General features: G+C 36.5%; 1 protein-coding gene across 2 annotated transcripts; it reads left to right on the top strand.

Annotated features, from left to right (window-relative positions):
• The first annotated feature begins 5,594 nt into the window (after positions 1 to 5,594).
• Positions 5,595 to 25,466, top strand: LOC122279282 (DDB1- and CUL4-associated factor 4). 2 transcript variants are annotated; one of them, XM_043089806.1, is made up of 14 exons: positions 5,595 to 5,811; positions 5,972 to 6,096; positions 6,850 to 6,912; positions 7,963 to 8,106; positions 11,287 to 11,417; positions 11,783 to 12,013; positions 12,551 to 12,729; positions 13,133 to 13,233; positions 13,728 to 13,883; positions 14,711 to 14,766; positions 14,862 to 14,919; positions 24,242 to 24,362; positions 24,441 to 24,551; positions 24,716 to 25,466. In XM_043089806.1, exons 1-14 carry the CDS (start codon positions 5,802 to 5,804, stop codon positions 24,832 to 24,834), a joined length of 1,605 nt encoding a protein of 534 aa, XP_042945740.1. In that variant the 5' UTR covers positions 5,595 to 5,801; the 3' UTR covers positions 24,835 to 25,466. The 2 variants fall into 2 exon arrangements, with proteins under 2 accessions (XP_042945740.1, XP_042945741.1); XM_043089807.1 differs by lacking the exon at positions 6,850 to 6,912 and having other exon boundaries at positions 5,601 to 5,811.
• Positions 25,467 to 27,253: the final 1,787 nt, after the last annotated feature.

The raw sequence follows: 27,253 nt of genomic DNA on the forward strand, positions 1-27,253 counted from the left end.
TCTAGAAATCCTAGGGCAGCACACAAACTTGAACCTACAAATATGAGGCAAAGAGCACACACTGGGTGTGATACCCCGTTTTTACGTGCATTTTCACTGAATGAGTATTTTATTTTAATTAAAATATTAGTTCTTTTATTTTAAATTATTGAATTTTAATTAGATTTATTTTAGTTTGATGTGGTGTTTAATTTATTTTAGTCGTTTTATAGTTTTTATATTTGTTTTCGTCGGGTCAGTTTTTGGACTCTAGGGGTGAGGATTGGATCTCATTTCTTTTCTCTTTTTCTTTTTTCCTTTTTCCTTTTTTTTCTTTCTCTTTTCCTTATTTTCTTCTTTCTTTCTTTTCTTTCTTCTTCTTTTTTCGTTTCCTCCCCGTGCGCTGCAAGTCCTCTCTCTCTCCTCACTATCGCCAGCATCGCCGCTCGCCGGCGACGTGGCCGACACCACCCACCTAGAAACTTTTCCCTCTAGTCGGCATACCTCCTCACCAAATTTCACCTCCATCCGCGCCGCCGTTTGCCACCGATAGCCCATCTAAGCCGCACGTTTTTGTGCATTTCTGTCGCCGTTGTTCCACTTCCGGCCACTATCTCTTCACCACTTCATCATCTACCTCTTACCGTCTTAAACCACCCATTTCCAGTCCCGATCCGTTGCCGGAGCAGCTCCCACGAGTTTAACTCTGATTTGTCATTTTTTCACTTCCACCGTCATTTCCACCGCCAACGCCACCCATGGCCAAAGCCTTCTCATCACACACCCAACTTATATAAATATAGGTCAAAGGACAAGCCCGAGGTAAGGTCCAAACTCTCTAAAAGTTAAAATACTCTCCACTTTTTATATTGACTTAGGTATTAGAGGTGTCCCCCACCACACTGAGTTCCACCTACCTTCTGGTTGCAGATTACTAAAAGTTGTTGGCAGAGATACAAAACACATCCATAACAATCTCCATATGAATAAATTAGCACTTTCAAAATGAAATTTATACAATATGACCACAAACACTATGATATGTGTGTGTGTGTGTGTGTGTGTGAGGTGACAAGCTTACTTGGTGTGGCAACGAGCGTAGCAACAAAGAGGGAGATAGAAGTGAACATGGTTGGATTTGATTTTTTTTATTATTTGATGCTCATCGATGTGGCATTGCTGACATAACATGCCACATCAATGAGCTGTAAACAGGTTATAGATGTGTTGCTCTTGTGTCCTTTCCTTGTCACAATAACACTTTTCATTTGTTAAAAACAACAAATAAATTTAAAAAAAAAAATCAATCCCAAGACAATTTTTCTTTTCTAGCGATGCAAATTTATATCACTAAAATAGAAGGGTATATGAGTAGAGGTGAGGGATCTTGATAAACACCCATTACAATTTATTTAATACAATTATAAATAATAATAAGAAAAGAATAAAGAAAATGAAATATGAGACCGAAAGATAGGTTTCCACCCTTCCCTACCTAGGGGGAGTTTGGTAGTAAGCCACCTAGAATGGTCGCTTTGATCTAGTAGGACTTTTATATTATAAACGATTAATGGTCATGGTGGGTTAAGCACTGTACTTTGGATAAATGAGGAAAATTCTTATAAGAGTAGGAATGGTCAAGGGCCCAAAATCCATTGTATAAGGCATTGTCTCGGGACATCCACACTAAGAAATTTTGAGTGGCTTTCTTGTAGGGGAAAGGAAAAATAATGGGCTCTTGGGTAGGACTATTCACTCGAACGATTTCGATTTTTTAAGTTAGCTATGAACATAAAAATCCCTCTCTGTTATTTATTTTCCAGGTTAGCTCTGAAGTCCTTTTCTCTTTCATGTTCTCTTATGACTGTGTGCCTCTCCAGCCAATCCCATCCTCATCACTGAAGCTCTTTTCTCTTTCATGTTCTCTGATGCCTGCCTCTCTAGCCACTACCATTCGCCGTCGCAAATTTTGGTAAGCATTACTTTTTCTATGTATGCACGTTTCCGATGTTGTCTTCTCACCAATTAACCTGTCTGGGACCAGACACATTTCCTCCAAAAAGTAGTGGATTGATCTAATTACTTTAAGCATGGCTTCCATTGTGTACCTTATGGGTCTAACTCTCGCTCTATTTATTTGCATTGATTTGGTCTCCACCAGTTCTTTTGCTTGGAGACCATGCTTTTATGTTAATTCTGCCTGCAAGCATGCATCGCTACTATTTAATCACTTCTAGTCTTTTTCCACGTCTAATCCTACAGTTTGGAGAAAGACATGGAATATAAGGATGAAAAGGTGATATATGTGTGTGTGTGGAGTAGCAAATAAAAACAGTCCTCATTGAAACCAAAAATATTGAAGGTTGGGTAAAGATTGCAGTGATGGGTCTATTAGGATATTATTGCTACTGGGTAATCATGCAATCAGGATGATAGCCAAGCTACAGTTAGCGCGAGGGAGACTGAAATTTGAATTAAGTCTCGATGCCAAATTAAAAAAAATGGTAAAACTATACTCCATTTTCCCAAGAATTTCTGACAATTTTCAAAGCTGGCCCATCAAAATTTTAATATTTTAAGGAAAAGAAATCATGCACGACAACTTTTGCATTCAAACTCTGCAATAGTGTTAATGGAGGAATCAATTTTCATTTTCTCAGTATGCTTTCGTGGGGGAAAAGAAAAGTCATGACATTTTCCTTTCCCGTCGAACAAACATCCCAATATTTTGTTAGACTTGAGTTTCCTATTTTTCTTTTCCGTTTTCACAGTTAAGATCCACCTCAACCTTGTTATGAAGAACAGCTTCTCAAGGGAGAAAGCCGATGCACAAACAAGATCTAATAATAGATTAGGTTCTTTCTTTAGAAAATTCAAGGCATTTGCAAGAGTCAATAGGAAAATTCTCAGGATTCACCAAGTCAGTATAGCCATGTAGGGAAATAGCAAGTGCTATCATTTGTATGGTCAAGCTCTCTTTGGTGCAGATACACGTTGGAGGCTGGATATAATATGGAAGAAGAGAATTTGAATATTAGTGGGAAAGGTTGTTCTAAGAAGATTATGAAGAGCAAATTGGAAAGAGCAACTGGAATAATAATAATAATTGAGGCTAATGAAAGGAAAGATGATGAAGAGATTGTATTGGTGATTAATGCAATAGGTGGGAATAATAGTTTGAGCAAAACCATATGGTTTTGTGTATATCAGAGCAGTTTGGGTATCAGGTAATAACTGACTTGAACTAATTATATTTGGAAGAGATTCGGTAATTTTCGATTCCAAACTATGTTGAAATGGTTCGGGTATTTCTGGTCTGGTTGGGCTGAAATACGGTTCAGATAGACAAGTGACTTTTATGTACAACCCTACTCTTGGGTTATAGAAGGAAGAAGTCGTTAAATGATTTCAAGGGTGGCTGGAGTTGTAGCGACAGTAGATCACGCTGCTAGCTTGTCTATGTTACCTAAGGTTGTGCTAGTCCCAAGTTTTAAGGAAAAGAAGTGTTACAGTTATAAAGCAATCTCACTAAAATAAACCTAAAAATTGACATCATTTTATATGATACGTTAAATCTACTTTACAATCAAAATAGCTTTACAATCTAACATATTGCATCAAACCATCTCAATTTGTGAGTTCACTTTTGTAGAATATTTTTGTGGTTAAAACATTTCTCTTTAGGAAAAGGAGCTACATAAATAGGGAATTAGACTGATTAGAGTTTTGCCAATTTTTGAATGACTTGGTTGTGTAGTCTTTGCTAGTTGGTGGGGTCATGCACTAACAAAGGTAGAGTAGGATGAAGGATCCAGAGGACTTGAGGCCAGGGAATTGTCTAGGGTGGTGTGTATATCTTATGATACTTTGCAGATGGATGGCATGTGAGACCCACGCGCCAATATAGGCGACACGGGTGTATAATGCACCCATCTTCTTGAGACTCCACATCTTTGACGTTGTATATTGGTGGCTTGAGAGTCCAATGGTATGGCAATGTTTGATTGAAGGGAACTTCTCTTATGACCGCACTCTAACCTCTATCTTCCAAGAGTCTAGAAAAACCTATAATTCAATGGTTTATGGTCCAAAATCAAGATTTAGGTCTCGTTTAATGTTGAGATGAGATAAGAAATCTGTAAATATTGGTGAAATGGTTTGAGTTAAGATATTTTATGAGATTTTATGAAATGAGAGATAAAAAGTTAAATAAAAATATTATAAAATAAAAATATTGTTAGAATATAATTTTTAATAATATTTTTATTTTGAGATTTGAAAAAATTGAATTGTTTTTTGTATTTTGTTTTGAAGTTTTGGAAACCTAGAATGATTAAATGATGATAGATGAAGATTTTGAAAATTTTAAATTGAAAAGTGATTGTATTTGTGTAGTATTTAGATGTTGAGATGTGATGTAATGAAATGTAATAAATTTGATGAAATGAGACCATCTCAAAATCCAAACAGGGCCTTATTAATTATTATTTTAATTATTAATTGTTTATGTTAGGATCTAAGATTTATGGTTTATATGATTCAAGAAATTGTTTATGTATTTAGGGGTGTCATTTGATGTACAATCTCTACTATTTTTAAACAAAATTCTTGGGAAGTCTTAAATTGATTTTTTATAAGAGAAAAATTGATATTTTTCTAAATTTAATCTGATTTTTCCTCATTTTTTTTAGAATTTTTTTTCAGTTTTTTATTACACTCAATTTATGTGTATTTTTTCCGCATTTTTTCATCTTCATTAATATTCAATTATCTCAATGCAAAATTAGCTCTTATTTGTGTAACAAGATACTCTCAAATATTATTAGATATTTTCTTTCCAAACATCACTAAAACGTAAAATATTTTTAAGTTTGAGTTTTCGACATTTTCATTTAATTATTATTTAATTATAATCTAAATATAAAATTCAATACAACTTTATTAATCTTTCAAATAAAATATATATTTTTAAATTCTTAAATAAAAATAATATAATTTTTAATTTATAATATTTTTAATCAAATTTTTAATAAAAAATTAATAAAATATTTTAATTTAAATTATTTCAGTGTTATTAATTAATTATTTAGAGTTTTGTTACATACAAGTAAAGTTGCGTACTAATATTAATTCCTTCATACTTAAAATTTAAATTAGTATTATTTTCAATAAAATTTACTTTTTCATCAATCATAATAAATTAGTATACATATTAGTGTACAATTGTGTTTGCAACTAGATTTTTTAAATTATTTAAGGAAAAATATAGTTGCAAGCATAATTGTGCACTAATCTGTGCATCAATGTGATGTGATTGGTCAAAAAATATATTTTATTAAAAATAGTATTAATTTAAATTTTAAGTATGAATGAATTAGTATTGTACGCGATTGTGTTTGTATATAGTAAAATTCATTATTTTAATAAAAACATCTAGTTGCAAGCATAATTATATACTAATATGTATATCAATTTATTGTGATTGATTAAAAAGTAGATTTTATTAAAAATAATATTAATTTAAATTTTAAATATGAAAAAATCGATATTGATATGTAAATTAATACACGATTTTATTTGTAGGTAGCAAAAACTTTTATTTAATACGAGTCCTATCACGCAACGAGGATTGTACGAAAAGAGTGACTTCGACTTTGGGGGACGATGGTTTTGATTTCTTTGGTTTCACTCCACCGACTCAACACTTAGCAGCAACACAGGCATGTTTTGGTTTTGACCTTTTCCTCTTGTTGGGCGCCTCCGCGACCTCCTACGACAATTTGCTCTCTTCCTCTCTGGCTCTAGATTACCAAGCCGAAGCTATGCCACAGCGTACTCATCCTTCCCTGAATACCTTTTATCTTATCATACAAAAATAAATAAATAAAATAATATAAAATTGAATTGTTCTTTTGTTTTTTCTGGGTTGCTTGAAGTTCAGGTTTTGTTTTGATTAATTGTAATAATGATGTGATATATATACATATGGCAGAGCTTCCTGGGTTTTATTACGATGCACAGAAGAATCGCTACTTCCCTATTAAAGGTCCAATACCCGGATCTTCTCGTGCTTCTTCATCGTCTACTGCTCAAGAATTAGCCCCAAAGGCCACACGGGTATGCCTTAAGTAGCTTTGGGTATCATGGGGCTGGCGTTGCTAGTACTTGTTATATCCATGACAGGGTACAAGGAATATCTTTTAGAAAAGCTCTATGTGGGCATAGGTTTAATATGTTAAAGCTCAGAATATCTTGTATGGCTAAGAAAACGTTGATACTTACCAAAAAAAAAAAAAAAAGTTGATTTCCCCCCAAGTTTCGTTCAGTGCGAATTAGGTAAAATCTTTCTATTTTTGGTTGGTGGAGGCTTGTGGTGTCGTAGCATTGGTAAATGGGAATGGCATGCATCATTTAAGCGGTGTTTCATTTGAGACGTAAATAAACGTTAATTTTTTAGTATAAAATTATTACGTTTTTTAACCAACCTCAACTGGAAAAGCTTGATTTCTTAGAAACAATGAAGCAGAAAATTGTTTGGCATAAAAGTGTCGTTGGGGTGTAGCCTAGTGGCCAAAGGACAGGTCTGGGACGACCTGTAGAGTCAGACATCCTGAGTTTGATTCTGCACTATCCGGTTTAGATAGTTAAAGTGTTTCATTTTATCTTATTTCATCATTATAACTTTTTCAAATTTCTACACAATCTATAATAAAGAATTCAAACTTTGTCGAATCTCAAAATAATAATAACATTAAAAAATAATATTCTAACAATATTTTATTCAACTTTCAACTTTCATCTTAACTTCTCTCATCTCAACTCAATAAGATTTACTTTACATTAGCTGATATACGGTTCTGGTTCTGGCAGGTGGTATTGTGTATCAGGGATTTACGTCCTAGGGGTGGGTCCAAAAAGCCTTGTATTGGTGAGGTTGTCATAAAAAACTTTTGGTTTAAAATTGGGGCATGTCTACTTTTTTCTTTGTTTTGATCAATGGAAAATATAACTTGGGGGAACACAATGATAAAATTTGAAAATATATTTGGTTAGGGAATATTTTCCATGACATGTATTGTTGTCTTTTTAATGAGATAACATATCATGAGTCATACCGCCATGTCAAGCTAAACGTATACAACTATATAGGTTAACCAGAATCCGTTCCATTTGATCAAATGAGTCAAACCCATCAACTCTAACACAACCTTTCTAAATAAATTGATGACATGACACGACTTGAATAACTCGTTTTGTAAACCGTTCATGTTGGGTTGATCCTAAGACAACTCTTATGCCAACCTGGTTTGATCTGAATACTATTACATGTAATCCTTGCCCACTTATCTCGTGTTGGTTTATGGGTTGTCAAAAATTGCTGGTGCTAGTCGTTCAAAAGTTGTTATCTGAAAGATGTCTATGAGCTTTTCTTCTAAACTAAACAAATATAAGTAACCAATCTTTCATTTTTGATTGTCTGAATTTCATTTTCCTGAAAGATATTATGACCACCAAATGGAGTATCACTAAAGGGCATGAAAATATGAAGATCTATCAGTTGCAGTATGTGTAAGACTTTGAGTTGGCAAACAACCCCTTATCCATGCTAGTTAATCCTGCCTTGTGATGTGTTTAGCAGCTGAAAGAAGAAATTAAAACGGTGTAGCTACATATTTAAACTTACTCTTGATAGCTTTACCTCTACCTCTCATAAGTGCACAAAGGTCTAAAACCTTTCCTTTTAGTGAATCATATATGTTGTTACACTTTTTTTCCTATTTATAAATAACAATGCAAGTTGCTTTTGAATGTGGTTTCACAAAAATTGTCATATTTGCTTACCAGAAATCAAACTTGCATCCTGAGCCGTTCTGATTTACAACTGCCTCTGCTTGGCATGTTTTATTTGATGCTCTTGGCAGTAGTTCATTGCTTCATGTTGCCAACGAATTCCTGGGCTTATTCTGACTCATTTTATAACAGGCGACGAACTTATGCAGGAGAACTGGTGTAAGAGCTTCTAATTTGCTTCAGGTTAGGGAATTATATGGTAACATCATTCCATCCATCAAAGGAAAGTGCAACTTCAAGGAGGAATTCCAAAAGATACAAATATCACAGCCTGTGGTACGTTGACTGATGATAGGTTAATCTTAACAGTATTTCTCCAGCTGTTATTCTGCTCAGTTCACTTGTGATTCTCTCTGCTTTATTTTATTTTATTTTTATCTTTAATATCAGTAATACAAGGATTTTATTTATATAAATAGGCATAGCCCAAGCACATGGGACATATACAAGAGCAGCATGAGTGTCCAACGATACAAGAAAATCATGGCTATTCAGACCATTGAAATCAATTACAATTGACCAATGCAACAAAGTATTAAAAAAAAAAAAGATTTCTAAGCACGTCCATTGACCGTTAATGATTCTTGAAGCTCTTTTCATTCCTCTCCCTCCAAAGACTCACCATAGACAAATTGGGACCATCTTCCCTATTGCCACAATCGAAGTATTGCCATGTAGGCCATTCCAACTAGCTAGGAAGTCAACAACCTTCCTCTAATCCCACTCTAGCAAAGGTATCGTTCCAAAGTGACATGGCCACCTCAGAATGAAGTAGTACATGATCAACAATCTCTCTGCTCTTTTTGCACATACAAGACCGATCCATAATAATAAACTAGCATTTTCTTAGATTATCTATAGTTAGAGTTTTCCCCAATGTGGTTGTCCATACAAAAAAGCTGCTTTTAGGGGTGCCTAGCCTTCTGAATGCGCATACAAGGGAATGAGTTTGCATTGTATTTTATGAGAGACTTGTAAAATGAATGAATAGAAAATCTCCCTTTCTTCAAAGGGAGCCACACAATCTTGTCAGCCTCTCCCACCCTCGCTCTAGAAGAGTATAAGATTGTAGAACTTGGTGAAAGTATTGACTTCCCAGTTTTGTGCAGCTCTAAAGAGAGTGGCGTTCCATTGGGGGATACCCCTGATAGGTCAAGAAGATCTGCAACTGAAGCTGCCTGCACCCTCGCAATGCCCTAAATAGCTGGGAAGGCTTCCTTGAGGGCCCTATTGCCGCACCATAGATCATGCCAGAACTCTCACTTTAAAGTCCTCTTTTTTCAATTTTCTTCTGTAGGTAATAAGTGGTACTCATCTATGTTTCCTCAGGGCTATTTCCGATGCTATGTTTATAATAACAAGTGAAAGTTATTGGAATCTTTGGGAAACAGATGCACGTCTAAGTATGGGCCATTGCCACCCATAACATGCATATTCACATGAAATGGACTTTAATGTGACAGAATTCCCAGATGAAGGTTAAAAAAATCTGGGCCTTTTAAATGATTGATTTGGTCTCTTCATTACTTTTTTTAACATTGAAAACAAGAAATAAGAATCTCAGAAAAAGCTTAGTGCCACTTACCCTTGTAGTGAGGCAGTGCTCCTATAAGGGTAGGCTTCAGCTCAAACCTTGGGAGGTGAGGAATTTGCAGGGGGGAAGGCTACCCAATTATGTATCCCACTGTTCCTACTTGATTAAATGAGAAAAATATAAAAAGCAGGCATCATCAGTGGGAAATTTTGAACGACAAAACATAAAATGCGTTTATTAGGCAATTTAATGCTAAAATTTGTAAAACTACCATTATGGATTCATGGCACACATACAGTATGCAGCTTTTATGCTTTAACTATGGAATTGAAGTCCAGTGCACGTGAGGAAGCTCTACTTTGTTTATGATTTTGCTTTTTTTCTTTGTTAAGATGTATGTTAATATAAATAACAAGTACAAATGGTTGAGGAGGAGAACCACAACAGACACCCCAATATAGCTAATACAATGCAAAGAAATAAAAAAACATAAATTGGGAAATGGTTCGTCAAGCCAATCCAATGCTTCTTGGCCTAATGGCAAAACAGGACAACAAAGAATCTGTGGTGGAGTGCAACAGCACTTGTGGTCCACACACCGGTTAAAATTCAGATTTGAATAGTGGAGTTGGTGGATCCATGCCTTTGAGATCTAAAGTCACTGGAATTAGAAAAGGCTAAACAAAATTGAAAAAAAGAAGGCTGCAAACAGCAAGTACAAAAATGCATAATAACCCCCAATAGAGACTGGTCCAATTCAATTCAACCTGTTGGCCAGCCAGAAAAGGTGGGTGTCAAAAGGATTTAGAAGCTGAGGCAAATGGGTGGTATGTAGTGGTCAATCATGCCGAGCACAGGCATGTGATAGTCATGTGCCAAGGAGGAGGTGGCAGTCCCCTTGGTAGTGTGCGTGTAGTTAGAAGGTTGACTAAATGCCCTAGATCTAGCCTCCAATGGCTGGAGAAAAAAAGAGAAAAACTACGGAAAATTAAGAGAAAAGGACAACAAGAAGAAGGGAGAGGGGAGAATAAGAGACTGAAGGAATGATTTTATGTGAGGGTTGCTGGTTCCTCCAGTGAGCTATTTGGGGCGGGGGGCTTATGGCTGGGAGAGATTTTGTGTAATAGAGAGAGACAGGGTTATTGTTATTTTCCATAGTTGGGAACATTACGCTTTTGCTTTTTATTTTTTCACAGCCTTTTTTTAATTAATTACTGAATTAATTGCTTAATTTTAAATTTTAAATTTTTTATTCTTATTTTGATTGTTTGACTTATCTTTGAGAATCTCTATATGCTAGATGACAAGAGTTTAATTTTTGTCTTGTCAACAGCAATTGAATGTAACGTGAACTGATTTTTTACTTGGTCTCCCAAACCTGTATTTGAGTGACAGTTTGAGCATGGTGTGCTGATTGTCATAGTCTTACAGCAGCTTTGTGAAGTTAGAGTCTTTATGTGACCTGATTGAGATTTCATCTCACATATAAAAATTTGTTTCAGAAAGTAGGAACTTGGAAGATAACCAAATGGGAATGAGTAGCATCACCGTAAAGGGTTGAGTTTAGCTGACAGAATTAAGCACCGTTTCCTTTTTTTCTTCTTTCCTTTGTGACCTGAGGTACATATGAGCTAATGGTATCCAGAAATTTGTTTATCTGATGTTGGCTCCAGGAATCACCCTAAAGATCTCATATCAATGTTTCATCTAATATTTCAATTACATAATCTATTTTACTTAATTAGGATGATGACTTCGTATGAGTTGTGACTCATCCCGTAACAATATTGTTTTAAGGTTGCTATGGCTTATATATAAGGAAGTAATTCCATGACATGGTGAATTTATCTTTGAAATTGTAATTTGGGAGTTTCATTCAACTTTATTATTTTGTCTAACTTATTAGTCTTTTAACATTGCAGGTTTGGAAGTTTAGTGAAACAGATAAGATTGCTGATGGCGCTTTGGAGCAGATGCATGTTGATGTTCAGACACCCGAGGGTCAAATTGAAACTGATGTTTTATTAACAGGCGGTTTGAATGGCTCCTTGAGGTATAATGAAATTGGAATGTGGTGCACTCATGTCTGTATGCTAGTACCTTCGATTGCAGTACCTTCGATTCTGTCAATTCAACCAAGTGCTTGCGCAAAACTAGCATCAAAATTATAGAAATCTGTAATACTACTACTTTTCTGAGTACAAACTGAAGCTCACTTTTTAGAAAAAATAAACTTATTAAATTCTGGTTTTTAGTTTAAAACATTTGCTTTTCTTGCATAGTCCTGCAAATTGGTTTTGATTAATCATTTTGTCTGGTAAAATTTCAATTTTATATGGTTTTTCATCCAAACTAGTAACTTTATACGTAAGTGAGTCCATTTCAAGTTATTGCATATGAAGTTTGGTACTCTTGCAGTTTTGTTGAAGTTGGAAAAGTTAAGCCAGATTTTGATTTCGGGGTGAAATGCATGCCAGATCGTGTGTGGCCTTCTAATAAAAATGACCGAGCAGATTGTGGTACAATTCCTGGGCCTATTTGTAGACCTGCCAGAGCTTCCTTATCAGTGTCATCAAATGTATCTTGCATAAAATTGTTTGAAAAGCAGCCCTCTGCAATAGAAGATGGTTCAAGCATCCGGGATGCACTGTATCCTTTTGTGATATCAGACTTTGATAAACTCTTCATATTGCTTCTTGTGTTTCTATACACTGTACACTGTTAATTTCTGGAATTGGATATATTCCAAACCTTTAGTTTATCTGTCATACCTTCTAGCAGATTTGAGATCTGTTGGCTGTGCTTTCCACCTTTGGATTCATCACACTCTGAAGTCACTCTAATTCTCATCTTTCTTTTGTAGTTGTAAGGAGAAAAAAGCAGTTTTACTTTTTAATTATTCACAATATGGTCGAGTGTTTACTTTGAGCACTGGACACTGGACGGTTATATTGTCTCTGTCATAACCCTTTTGAACTTAGGGATTTTTTGTGGGGCCTACCATTAGATTCTTGACATGCTTCTCTGTTTGATTCATTGATTATATAGATTATGTGGTGGAGTCCACTTTGGGCGTACCCTTTAATACTCTTGATGTATATTATGTTCTCAGTGAAACAATCTCCATTACATTTCTGAAAGGGAAATCTACTTTTGCACCTGTACTGCCTTGATATAGGAAAACAGAATAAGTACTTTGGGATCAGAGACATCACCTGGATCTCTCTGTATTGTTAAACTTGTTGAACCGTTAGATCTCAATTCAATTGTCCCTGGCATAAGTCAAAGGATACATGAGGTAGCTTCTTTCAATTGTACCATTTGGACAGCAGATTGCAGTTTTAATGGGAGTCGAGCAGCAATTGGCAAGTTTTTCTTCTTTTTTCTTCTGTATCTAGCCCCCCTCCCCTCTCTCCATCAATGAGATTTAGTCTTTAATTTAACTTCATATTCTATTATATACAAACGTCTTCAATACCGGCCTGAATTCCTACATCACCTTTGGCTATTTACTTTCCTATTTTCTAATGATAATAAGTGGGCTGTTCTTGAGAAGCAATTGTATATACTTTGTTTTGTTTCCTTCTATGATGTAACAATTGACCAACTGGTCATGTATACTTCATTCTCATGTCATGAAAAACTCAAATCAGAAATAAATGAAATTTAGTGAGGAAAATTGAAGAGGGTTATTTTCCCCTAACATTATTCTTTTGTCTAAGTTTGTTAAGATGTTGAAAGAAGATTTTATTATTTTGATTATTACAGGTACTAATCTTGGAGCTGCTTTGGTGGATTTGGAAACAGGAGTTGCATCATGGGTGTTTCGTGGCAAAAGTGATGTTTTTGCACAACAGTTTGTTGAGTCGGTAATTTATGCATCATTTGAGATTCGCTAGATATGCAATTGAGGTGCCTGATCATATTATATGCATTTTTGCTTTGATGGATTTGGAGCCTTTGGATCATGGGTGATATTATATTGCTGTTCCAGTATGTGTGAATGTGATAAATTGAATTGATGAGAGAGTAGGTTTGGATAGTAAGATGAGAATTTTTGGTTTTAGATGAAAACTTAAAATATTATTATTGTTTTCAGATTTGAAAAAGTTGAATTGGGATTTGAAAAAATTGAATTGTATATTATATTTTATATGGGAATTTGAAAACGTTATAATGATGAGATGAGATGAGATATGAAAATTTTGTATCTCATCCCACTTGCCAAGCTTGCCCTAATTCTTTATAATGAGGAAGAGGTAGTATATTTTCTTTTGTTCGTGGGCTTTTCTTTCTGCAGAGATATTCTTGAAACTAATTGTTTTAATGAAAACTTGTTTTATGTATTTTTAAATCCATGCAGGGAAATGCTCTTTTATGTGGACTCAGGAATGGGGTGATTGTGACAGTGGATGTTCGTGAAAAACAGGAAGGGAATTCAGTTAGACTTATTAGTCATAGAATACAATGCTCACCTTCGAGTAAAACTGTTGGAAGTTCTACTCAAAAATTTTTCAAGGTAACAAGTTTGTTTATGGGATGTGGAATTCATTTCATTGTTGCACCAGTTTATTTAATGCGATCATTTTGAGTGCTAGAAGATCTGTCAGTGAATATTTTTTTCCTTGATTTAAGAAAGAGGACAGTGCCCTGTAAATTTTATTCAAAAGACATTATTATAGGGTGTGGACATTTTATGCAAGAATATTAACCCCTAGGGATTGGCTCAAGTGATAAGAGCCCTGGTCTTGGTGGTGTGCTTCTTCCAGGTCTGAAGTTTGACTCTTGGGTGCAAACAATTTCTAGGGGCCATGAATCTTCCCATGAATTACACAGGGTGCACTTGCGGGAAACTCCTTTCGAGGGCCTATGCACCCTCGGGATTAGTCGGGGCTTTGTTTTGGATACTCGGTGCCAATAAAAATAAATAAATATGCGAGAATATTATAGATTTCCATAAGGTATCTTCTTTGATACTTTAAAAAAAAAAAGGTATAGTCTTTGATACTAGATACATTCTTGATTCTTGACATGCACTCATCACAAACATATTCATACTCTGACCTGGTAAGAGTTCTCCTTCTCCTTCTCCATCTTTGTAGTTTAATCCTTATGAACAGAACCTGACGAGGTCACTGTCAAAAATATGGGTGCTGCAATGATTCTGTTTTCTGTGGTTGTTTACTCAGGTTTTCAAATATTGGCATCTTTTTCATACTTTTCTTGTGATTTTTTCCCCTGGAATGTCTTTACTTATATTCGAAGAACTATTACCATGGATGCCAGTTTTTAGATGCTTTTTTAGATGAATTCTTGGGTAATGGAATTGGATAATTTGTTGTGCAGGTCTTAGGAAACATTGATTCTTCATGCACCATAAAAATGCCTTCATCTATTTCTTGGTCAGTGGGCTAAACGCGTATGGACTTTTTTTTTAATTGCATTTAATGTCTTTTGATTATGATTTTAACTTTTGACTCTGGTTTCCAAACTCTAGTTTGGTATCGCTTCAGTATGATGACCATTACTTCTTGGCAAGCTCCATGGATGGATCGGTTAGTATTGTCTTTTTCATCTTAACTCCTTTCCACTTAAAATGTTCTTGCATGAGCATGGCAATAAATATTGAATTGTTCTTATGATGAGTGTACGTCAAGAATGAAGACTCAAAAACAGATTTAGAAACAGAGAAGAGACATTATTATAATCTTTTTATAACCTATAAAAAAAAAACCCAAATACTAGCATTCAGGAATTTGATGCACTGAATTCATTGTGATCGGCAGCACTGAACTGAATTAAGCCTTAACTGAATTCGTTTTGATCAGCGGTATGAATCCTTCTCAGCCAATTGGTTCAGCCTCACGTACCCTTTTCTCCATTCAATGTGATGCAATGTTAGAAGTACTTGTCCCCAGTTAAAATAACTAAATAAATAATAGCCCAACTGGGTTTGAGGAAAAAAATTAAAATATGGAGAGAGGAAGAGGGGTGATCTATGGTTGAAAAGTTGTTGATCAGTTCAATAAACCCTTTCGTTCCCAACTCCTCTCCCAGCGATTGCACCCGAGAGATTTTATCAGCGCTATAACTTTTGACTCCCATTCAATAATGAAAGAATGAATATGCCTTTTTTGTTCTCTATTTTGCTTACTCTTTGATTTTCAAGCTGCATTTGTATGTGCTCCACCGCAAGGGTTGAGCTAGGAATCCATCTTTAAGGGGGTGGGCCTAATTTTATTTTTATTTTTTTATAATTAATAAGAGATTTCATTACCAAGAATAGACAACCCAAGTATATAGGAAGTATACAAGAGGAAATACCTACAAACACTCAAGAAACTGAAAACAAACTCAAAAGTATTAAAGAAAAATTCCCTAAGTTCTCCCATCGAGCGTTCTTTGTCTTCAAAACACCTCTCATTCCTCTCTAACCATAAACACAACATCAAACACAAGGGGGTCATCTTCCAAGTGGCAGCAACACGATGTCTTCCCTCAAAACCTTTTCCAACAAGCAAAAAAATCCACCACTTGCTTAGGTATCACCCAAGCAATTCCCGTCCTACTAAAAATCTCACTCCACAAAATCTTGGCCACCTCACAATGAAGAAAAAGATGGTTAAAAGCACTAATCTTCTACACAAAGTCAACGCTTTCTTAAGACGAGGGTGGGGGGCGTTCACTCGCCATACTAAATTTGTGGTGGAGGAGGGTATTCGTATAAAATTTTGGAGGGACATTTGGCGTGGGGAGGAGGCTCTAAAGGACTCTTTTCCATCCGTTTTTCGAGTGGTATGTGACCAAGAAGCTTTAGTGGCGGATCTCATAGTTCATTCAGGGGACCAAGTCCAATGGAATGTCACATTTAGTAGATTAGCCCAAGATTAGGAAGTAGACAATTTTGAGGCTTTTTTCAGCCTTGTGCATTCCGTGAGACTGAACGGTTTTTGAGCTGATAAGCTGTGGTGGAAAACTGTAGGTAAGGGTACCTTCTTGGTTTGCTCTTTCTATAAGTCTCTTACACTCCTGCCAGATTCTCACTTTCCATGGAGAAGATTGTGGAGGAACAAGGTGCCCCCAAAGCACTTTTCTTCCCTTGTATAGTGGCCTTGGATAAGATTTTGACAACCGACAATCTGTGGAAGCACCGGGTAATTATTTCAGATTGGTGTTGTATGTGCAAAAAAGCTGACAAAACAGTGGATCATCTCTTGCTACATTGTGAGACAGCTAGAGCCATGTGGAGATAAGTGTTTAGTCGAATATAATTAAACTAGGTGATGCCTGCTACAGTGGTTGAGTTATTGGCCAGCTAGACAATTCTGGGTGGTGCTTCACAAATCAAAGCGGTGTGAAAGATGGTCCCCATTTGCATTATGTGGTGCATATGGCGAGAATGTAATGAGAGGACTTTGAAGATAAGGAGTGGTCTTTAGAGGAGCTTGGATCTTTATTTTTCCATACTTTATTCCTTTGGGCTATAACTGTAGACTTTAATGGCCTAAATTTGCATGATTTTCTTGTTTCCAATATTACGAACTAGATAGGTTTTATTTCTTGTATACCATCCTGTGTACTTGGGCTTTGCTTATCCTTATTAATACTACTTTTTACTTATTAAAAAAAAAAAAAAAAGTTATCCATGGTCAGAATTTTTCCAAGAGATACCAACCAACAGAAAAATGCCACCTTACTAGGCACCTTAACTTTCCAAATGCATTTCCAGGGGTAATCACTCACACCATTGCAGGTTAGTACCTTATAATAGGAACTAACAGAAAATCTGGATCTTCCTTCATGAACCCACAACAAGCTATCCTCCCTTCCTTGAACAATCTTTAGATCATATAATCTTCCAAAAAAATCTGAGACTACATTCACTTCCCAATCATGCACATCTCGCACAAATTCAACATTCCATTGAGGATTATTATTCAAGCAGAAAGAGAATCAGCCACAGCAACATCTTGGTCCCTAGCAATCCAAAGGGAAGGAAGAACATTCTTGAGGGCTGAATCCTCACACCATATATCATGCCAAAAATGTATCCCTGTCCCACCCACCACCTTATATTTAATGTGCTTGACAAACTCCCCTCAACCCATCCTAATGGACTTCCACAAACCCACCTCATACACTCCTCTTAACTTCATTAGAGCACCAATTCCCCACCATATTTAACATCAACAACATTCTTCCATGATGCATCCCTCTCACCATGATATCTCCATAACCATATCCCAAGAAGGGCTTTATTAGAGAGCCCCGAATTCCGCACCCCCAAACCTCCGCATGAAAATTGGTCAACACACCTTATTCCAACTTACCAAGTGAAACTTTTTTTTCCTCCCCTTTAGCTCCCCACAAGAAATTCCTATAGATCCTCTCAATTCTATTTGCCACCCCTGCCAGCATAGGGAAAAGAGAAAGGAAATAAGTGGGAAAATTAATCAACGTACTCTTTATCAAAGTAATTCGTCCCCCTTTAGACAAATATAAATTTTTCCAACCAACCAACCTTCTCTCGATCTTCTCGATGACCCCATCTATCAAAACAGATTTATGAGGAGCACCCAAGGGAAGACCAAGATAGTTCAAAGGCAGCAAAGAGATCTTACACTCCAAAATATTAGCTAAATCTGAAATATTGGATAAAGAGCCCACTGGAACAATTTCAGGTTCTGCTTGGCCACTGAGATTTTTGAGATGAGAATTTTGAGTTTTAAGATTAAATATTAAAATATTATATTTTAATATTATTATTGTATTGAGATTTGAAAAAGTTAAGAAAAAGTTAAATTGTTTATTATATTTTATATAGGGATTTGAAAAAGTTGTAATGATGAGATGAGAATTTTATGTTTGAGATGAAAAATCTAAACAGCCAAACCGAACCTCAGACTTGTTTAAGTTAATTCTGAGACCTGAAACTGCTTCAATACATAACAACAAGGCTCTCAAAGAGTGAAGATGTTCTTGATTAGTCTCACTAAAAATTAAAGTATCATCAGCAAAAAGATGTGATACTTTTAAGCTATTCCGAGACTCATCTCCCACCACAAAACCCGACAAGAAACTTCCTTCTACTGCAGATTCAATCATTCTACTCAAAGCATCCATGACCAGAACAAAAAGTAAAGGAGATAACAGATCTCCTCGTCTCAAGTCACGTGAACTGTTAAAAAACCCAATTGAGGTGCCATTCACCAAAGTGGAGAATCTCAGTGTCGAAATGCAATGCTTGATCCACATACACTTCTCTCCAAAACCATATCTCCCAAGTACAAACTAACATGGTCATATGCCTTTTCCATCTACAATTTGATCAATATTCCAAATTCATCTGATCTAATTCTGCTATCCAACATTCATTAGTAATCAAGACCGAGTCAAGAATTTGTCTCCCCCTCACCAAGGCATTTTGAGATTTTGAGATAATTTTAGCCAACACCACACTCATGCAATTAGCTAGCACCTTAGAGATAATCTTGTATACCCCATTTACCAAACTAATAGGCTGAAAATCCCGCATCTCCACAGCCCCCACCTTTTTAGGAATTAGTGCAATAAAAGTAGCACTGAAACCTTTCTCGAATTTCATAAATGAATAAAATTCTAGAAAAACTTTCATAATATCTTCCCTCACTATATCTCAACAAGCTTGGAAGAAAGCCATTGAAAAACCATCTAGGACCGAAGCCTTATCCCTTGCCATTCCTCTAACCACATCAAGAACTTCATCATCTTCAAAAGCTCTCTCTAGCCATTCTGCACTTTCAATGGAATAAAAAAAAAAAAGTCCATCATGCTTGTGTCTCCACAAATATTCTTCCCTGAACAACTTCTCATAGAAATTGACAATATGTTCCTTGATGGCCTATTGATCTGATAGGAAATTATAACCGTCATGAAGTACCTCAACAACATTATTTCTTCAATGAGAGTTTGCCATTCAGTGAAAAATTTTTGTACACTTGTCACCTTCCTTCAACCAAAGGACCCGAGATTTTTGGCTCCAATAAATTTCCTCCATTAAAGTGATCTTCAATAATTCAGCCACTACCTCTTTTTTTCTCTCCAATTCCTCATTGGATATGTCCCCCAACAGCTCGCTATCCACCAAACTCTTCAACTGTTGCAGCAAAAGCTTCCTCTCGTTTTCCATGATCCGAAACTCCTCCACATTCCATTTCTTCAAATCTTGTTTTAATGCTTTGAGTTTACTAGCCAAAACAAAGCTCGGAGTACCTGAAAAGGAGTGCGATGACCACCACGACCTCACCCTATCCACAAAACCCTCTTCCTCCAACCACATATTTTCAAATTTAAAATACCTATGACCTCTAATTATGCCCCCACAATCCAACATAATGGGATAATGGTCAGAACACATTCTCAGTAATCTCTTCTGGCTCAAATCAGGAAAACAAGCTTCCCAACAAGCTGAAACCAGAAATCTGTTTAGCCTCGACCATGCCCTTCCATTGGACCACGTAAAATCCCCACCCGCCATCTGTAAATCAATCAAATCTGGCTTAAAAATCAGATCTGAAAAAATAGTCATAGCATGAGAGAAATGAGTATCCCCCACACGCTTGTTAGGAAACCGTGTAATGTTGAAATCCCCTCCAAAACACCAAGGAACATCCCAACAGCAGCTAACACCCGCCATTTCATCCAATAAAATTCTCCTACTATTATCCACATTATGGCCATAAACCCCTGCAAACACCCATTCAAATCCATCATCTACACTTTAAAACAAGCCACAAAAAATTCTCCCACATATTAATCTATCAGCTCCACTACCCTCCTATCCCACCTAACAATAATGCCATCCGAGGCCCCATTCCAAACTAAATCAACCTACCCCATACAATGACAACTCCACAAACTGTTGACAATTGTTTGATTAACAAATTTCAGCTTGGTTTCTTGGAAACATATAACATCAGCCCTCCACTTCTGGACCAAATTCTTCATCTGAAGATGTTTTCTATAATCGATAAGCCCCTGAACATTCCATGAAATAATATTTGGTTTCATTGATAACTATTGGCAACCCTCTCCTTGCCTTCAGCTCTAAAGGCACTTCCTCCCCTGGCATTATAATTAATGGAGCACAACAATCTTTTCAATTCCCTCCTTTTTTGAAGCGGATCTGGGCAAAGATGGCTGACCAGCCTCAATTGCTATAAGAAGTGCTCTAAATTGTTCCTCAAAACCGTCACAAGAAATTCCCACGTAGTCCTTGATTTCATCCACTTTCCACAATACCAAATCAAAGGATTTAGTAGGCCATTCAATTTCAGGAGGGATAGAACACAATGGATCAGATCAGCATCCATTTCATTGTCTGAATCCATCAACTCCCCTAACTCTCTTGCCTCAGAATCTTCCCTACCACCATGAACCATCTGCAAATCTAAGTTATTGAACTAGGTACAAGGGACCCCAAAATCATACTCCTTGATGGGCCCATAATCGTTAACTCTCATCTCCACTTCACCAACTACATCCTCCACATCCACTCCCTCTGGCGCCTGCTCAGTACCCCATAGCATAACTGTGAAGAAGAAAGTAACTGCACTGAGCCTTCTCAACCCTTCTCGTGATGTGAAACTCCCTTAAAAACCTCGTGAGCAGAGGAAGAAAACTCCCTCTGCTTCACAGGAGTGAGATTCACCACCTGAGTACCCTTAGAAGAGTCATCAATTCGACCCCTTATGTGATGAAGATGCATCCATCTAAGCCGTCGAAGATCTTATTTGAGGCTCCACACTAGTTAGATTCTTAGATCTATGTAAATGGAAATTTGTCATTGGAGAACTTGTCGTCGGAAGACCTCTCGGAGTTTCGCTTGCCACTGTCAACCCTGTTTGTGACATCGAAGCACCCGTTGGAGCCGCCGAACCTTGGGCTGAGCCTCAACTCTTATCGAGCTTTTAGGACTCTGATTCCCATGAAATGGCTTAGTCCTCCATTGAACAGGCTTGTTTATTGGGCCTCTAGCCAGCCCATCTCCCTTAGTAACGTTAGAAGCCCTAGGTCCATTTTGCATCCCCATCATTCACCACTTCATCGTTCACAGATGTTTGGCCTAGGCCCATAAGCAAGCCCACCCCCATCAACTTTCTTCAACAATGAATCAAACCTCTCGTTCCATCGAAACAATTATGCCCTTATGTGCCAAAGAGACCCTTCAACTTCTCCAAAATTTTATAGCGCCACAGAAGGCCAACCATCCGACCCACCATCAAGCCGATTTCTCCGCAGAGCAGCATTCATATCATCCTTTCTTTTACTAACATCCAACCTTGGCTCATCCTTCCTAATATTGCCATTTCCAATATCCTGGTGAGAATTAAAAACCTCATACACTAGATTCATCGATGCCGACAGGTAAGAAGCTTCACGAGGAGGGATATCTCCTTTGAATGATGTATCCGAAATCACCTTTTTAACTCTGGAATCTCAAACAACACCACCATTGTTTGGATCAACTCTGTTTTCAGCAACAGAGACAGAGGGCTTAGAGTCAACCATCTCTCTCATTATCCTCGCAAAACCTGCCCAACCACACCCTTTCCTCCCTTCTGGAATCACAACGATACCATTCCTCGTACCATTGCCAAACTCAATCAACTTCACAAACCTACCATACGCATTTTGACACCTTTGAACTCAAAAAACTCTATTTCCCTCCCTTCTAGTCTGATAAGATTCCATTTTACCTGATGGCCTCAAACAATCCTCCACCACCTCTGCCATCCAAGCAACCATACCTCCACTGAGATAAAGGGACATTGACAACATCCTGCTCATCTCAGTAATACAGAAAAAGGTGCCACCTTTCCTACTAAACACGAACCTCTTAGCTTCTATCCAAAAACTATGATCCATCTTCATCTAACTAAAGATATAACCAAAAGAAAGAAAAGAAATCAAAACAGAGAAACAAAGAAAGATTAAGGAATATCCCCGGCGAGAAGCACCAGAAATGGAAGACAAAAGGTCATGCCAAGAGAGAGAGAGGGGGGGGCGAGAGAGATTTTCAAAACATATCCCTTAATTTCCAAAACTTATGCATGTTGGCCTAATTTAATAGTTAATTTTTTTGCATGATATATTTTTCCTATATATATAGTATTAAAAAAGTTATACAAACGTAATTTAAGATAAAAAGAAAAGGGTTATCAACGTATGCACAACGTTAGGGTGAATAGCAAATGAGAGTAAAGGAAGATTGAATAGACTCAATGAAGGATTGAGAAAAGCATTGAGTTTTGAAAACCATTTTTTTATGGCTTTTAAACCTTTGTAGGGTCAAACTTTGAACTTAAAGAAAAATTTCAGAACTTTTAAGATTAAGGCTAAAATTTGATTTTTAGCAAAAACTTGAATACATGTAATTTTTAGACCTTGGAATAAAGCTATGGGTTATTATAAATTTTTTAGGATGAGAGGGTTATATATTATTCACCAAGGACTAACCCCTAGTGGTTGGCTCAAGTTCTAAAGGTCTTGGTCTCGGTGGTATGCTTCCTCCAAGGTCTAAGGTAAGAATCCTCTTGGATGCAAACAATTTCTAAGGGCCATAGGACAGTGATTTTCCCTTGAATTACCCAAGGTGAACTTGCGGGAAACTCCTTGCCGAGTGCCTGTACACCCTCGGGATTAGTTGGGATGCTATTCTCAAACACCCGGTGCCAAAAAAAAAAAAAACTATTCACCAAAGACTATATAACGAAGGGTTATTAGAGTGGTCAATGGCAGAGGGTACAAGGTACAAGGACTTAGAGAAGTTTGTGTTTGATTTCAAGAGCAACAAGAGAAGAGGTTGGAAGATCACTAGAAGTCCTTGGATGACTTATCAAGAAGATGAACCTCATGTTGGAGACCTTGAATGGTGGACATCTCCCTTCATGGAATTTTCACGCTAGGACACCTGAGGACATGATGCATGCCAGAGAGTTCTGGAACTTTGGGTGGGATGCAATTCTGTGAAGGGAGATGTCCCATTCAAGGTCTCCAACATGGGATCCATTTTCTTTGATAAGTCATCCAAGGACTTCTAGTGATCTTCCACCCTCTTCTCTTGTTGGTCTTGATCTTGCTTCAAACCCAGCACTAACTTCTCTAAGTCCTTGTACCCTCTGCCATTGTTTTCCTTATCAACCTACACAAAGCTCCAAAACCGACTGCTCTGATGCCTCTTTATTATGGTCTCTGATTACATCAAGAAAAAAGGTTGGAATGAAAATAAGCAAGAATCCCCTATTTTTCGAGGACATCAGCACCTCCAATTTCAGCATTCAGTCTTCATTCATCATGGAAAATATCCAGAACATGCCTCCGGTTATTATCATCATTCTCCTCTTAACTTACTTTACTGGAATTGTTGAACGGATACCAGAAATAAAGGCTAATTACAATTGAAGCTAAAGAAATTCTTAAATTTTTCTTACAGGCGACTACCGGGGGGGGGTCTTAGCCCCACCTCCCTCAGCGACTGCTCATCTGGTTTCATGCAGCATTGACATTGGTTATTCTGTGAAATGATTATTATGTATACACAACATTGACAATACCGTTTTCTAAACTAAATCTTTTCATAATTGTAACAGCCTTTTAAACAATATATTATAATCTTCTTAATTGCAATAACTTTTTTGCTTTTGAAGTAATTTGGATTATTCCTCTCTCATCCCTCCTGATGTACTATTACTGCCAGCTAAGCTAAAAATTATGTTGATCTTTTAGTCCGTATCTTGATTTCTGCATTTAGTTTCGAACTTTGTTACGGTTGGCCCATCAGAAAAGAGAGGGAGGGAGAAATAGAGTTTTCTCTCCTAAGCTTCTGTTCTTTTCCAGGTAAAACTATATGATCACCGTCTAATCCGGAGAGGAGCTGTGCAATCTTATGAAGGGCATGTTAATTCCCATACTCGTTTACAGCTTGCAGTTGATGCATCTGAGAAATTTTTTATGTCAGGTACTGAGTGTAAGCTATTTAACTAGTGATCAGTGTTTCTGAAATTTGAGCTTGTATCTGACCTTAACTTCATTTTAGGTGGAGAGGACTGCAATTTACGGCTTTGGAGTATCAAGTCTGGTGAATTGCTCTTTGAGAATAAGTTCTCTAATACCGTCCCTTCAGCTGTGTGCTGGCGTAGAGCTGAAAGTATTTGGATTTCTTCTTAGTTCTCATTCGATTAATATTATAATTTTCTCTCTCACTTTATAGTGGATATAGAGATTTAACAGGAGTTAATGCTTTTAAGTTCTTTTACATGTATAAATTTTCCCATTTATTGACATAGTTGTATTGAATTCCTGCATGTGTAGGATTGGTAGGAGTTCAAGACGAGAGGCAAAGCTATAAAGAGTATCCATATCAGCAGGGCCATGGTTTGGAGGCATGGCTTGGATCTCGTGAAGGACTGTTTTACATGAATTGGTCATGAATTTGTAGTGAAGAACCAATATCAGTGCTGAAGTCTTTAATTGGTGGTGAGATTTTGGTTCTGAAAAGCACTTCCCCTCAAGTATGCGAAGCACTACATTGCCTGTGATATGGATGAGAGCAATGACGATACTAACAGCAAACAGGGCCTTGGTGAGTGGAATCACTAGGAGATGCCATGAATGTAGGCAAGTTGAAAGAATAATGATCTTGGACCAATTCAACTTGAGTTGTTCTTGTAAGGGCTGCATAATTTTTGTTTGGAGCATGGAACAACGTCGTTTTGACAAACAGTTAGATCTTCTTCAAGCTCTTGCCAAAAAGCAGACCTAGAACTGGCAGACCTGCCCATCTGTGACTGTCGGCTCTTTTTTGTAGTGAAGAGTCCAATCACTATAAAACTAGGCGGAGGATCAACGGAGAATTTAAAGAACACGTGACTTTTTTCCCAATGCTTCTCTTCAAACTCAAGCACACTTCAATTAGTTGATGATTACGTTGCCTATGTAATGAAGACCACCCGCTTGTGGTTTTGAATGGTTCTTATTGTTTGGCTCAACAACTGCTTTAATTCATGATTGTTCTAAAAGCTGCAACTATCAATACGAAAACAATAATGAAGTCTTCTTGAAACCCTTGTACTTACGACAGTCAACCCTTTGAAGGGTTGTTCTTATCCATCGCCAATGCATGGAACCATCACAAAGGGAGAATCATGGGGTGCATGTTATTATATTGTGATCGTTCGAAGTTTTACTGTAACAAATGATTTATAGCAATCCAACTTGTTTAATCAGAGGGCATGGTGGCCTGAGAATTTCATCTTTAACAGCTGTCAAGTACCGTGGAAAGGATTGGCAATGTAGCTGGGCATGCATGCATGCCCATTATTCTGATAGCATGCATATATCCGAGTAAAGAAATTAGATATAGCCTCAAAGTTTCTGCAGTAGCAGCTCCCCTAACTAGCTAGGAAAGACATTTTTTGCTCGGCTTAAGCTTCCTACATATCGTTAATTGTTCTCTTCTTCACGTAAACATGATTTGACGTGTACTGAATACGACCTGATTTGACCCAAAGCGTACTACAGTCCACATCTACTGTACTTGTCTCTCGCATGCAGAATGCGATGGCAATCACTAATCACCAGTTCACTTTTTGGTATAGAAAAGCTTTGCATACACATCACTTTTGAATCGCTTGTTATCAAGAGGGCTACATCGACAATCAGTTCTTTCGATCCCTTTCTGGATGATTAGATTGACGGATGGTGTTTAATTTCTTTGAATCTGATTAGAGTACTACTTCTCCTGTGATTACAGTTAACAGTAGTCATGTCACGATTGGGGCAGAAAAATGTTTTAACTATAAATTAATTAAAAAATATAAATTTAATATTAAAATAATTTTATACGATAAATTAAATTATAAAATTATTTTTATTATAAAAATTTATACCATGTGTACTTTTATATAAATTAGTTTGAAGTGGCTCAAATTCAAAAGCGAAGACAGAATGATTCTTTAATTGCCAAAAGCAAACCACCTAAACTCCTCTATCTGGACATTTAGAACCGAGAGAAAGAAAGAAAAAGGTAAGAATGCCATATATCAAAGTTTTACGTGTCTCTGTCTTGACTTAAGCTAGCATGCTTTCCGGAAAGCTAGCTTTTTGTGACGAGATGCAGTAAGAGGCGGACGACGGATTGATTATCTTGAATAAAGTAACGTTAGATATAATTTTAAAATATAAACAATAACAATAGAAGGGGCATAAAATCCTACCATAGTAAATTTGATTATTTACGTTTGAATTCTGTTACATACAAATAAAGTTACGTACTAATCTGCATATCAATTCTGATTTATTTATATTCAAAATTTAAATTAGTACTGTTTTTAACAAAATTTATTTTTTGACCAATCACATTAAATTAATATATATATTAGTGTATAGTTGTGCTTGCAACTAGATTTTTCCTTTACGTTTTACACATTTTTTTTAGAACAATTAAGACTTATTATTAAAATATAGATTTTTTTGGATTTTTAGATTTTTCCATTTCGTAAAAAATATACAAAATTTATACATTCTAATACTGTACAAATCATTTCTCTTAAAAACATTCTCTCATTTTTTAAGGCACATAGGATCAATTAATTTCATGTTTTTGTAATAAATAAAATGTAAAACAAACTAGAAAAGCCAAGGCGAAAATGCTAAAATGTTATTTATTGAAATCTTTACAATGACTTTTTGATATGGCCAGAAAATGCTTGGGGGATCGAGCTTAATGGTGCCCACAAAATGGTAGGTAGTGTGTTTATTTTAGTAGTCAAACTGTAGGCCTGTGATCCCACTCCATCCCTTCCGACTTCGGAGTCCAAAATTCATTTCGATTCCAACTCTGAATAGAAT

This window comes from Carya illinoinensis, chromosome 10, assembly GCF_018687715.1.
Source record: "Carya illinoinensis cultivar Pawnee chromosome 10, C.illinoinensisPawnee_v1, whole genome shotgun sequence".
In the NCBI taxonomy this organism is placed as follows: Eukaryota; Viridiplantae; Streptophyta; class Magnoliopsida; order Fagales; family Juglandaceae; genus Carya; species Carya illinoinensis.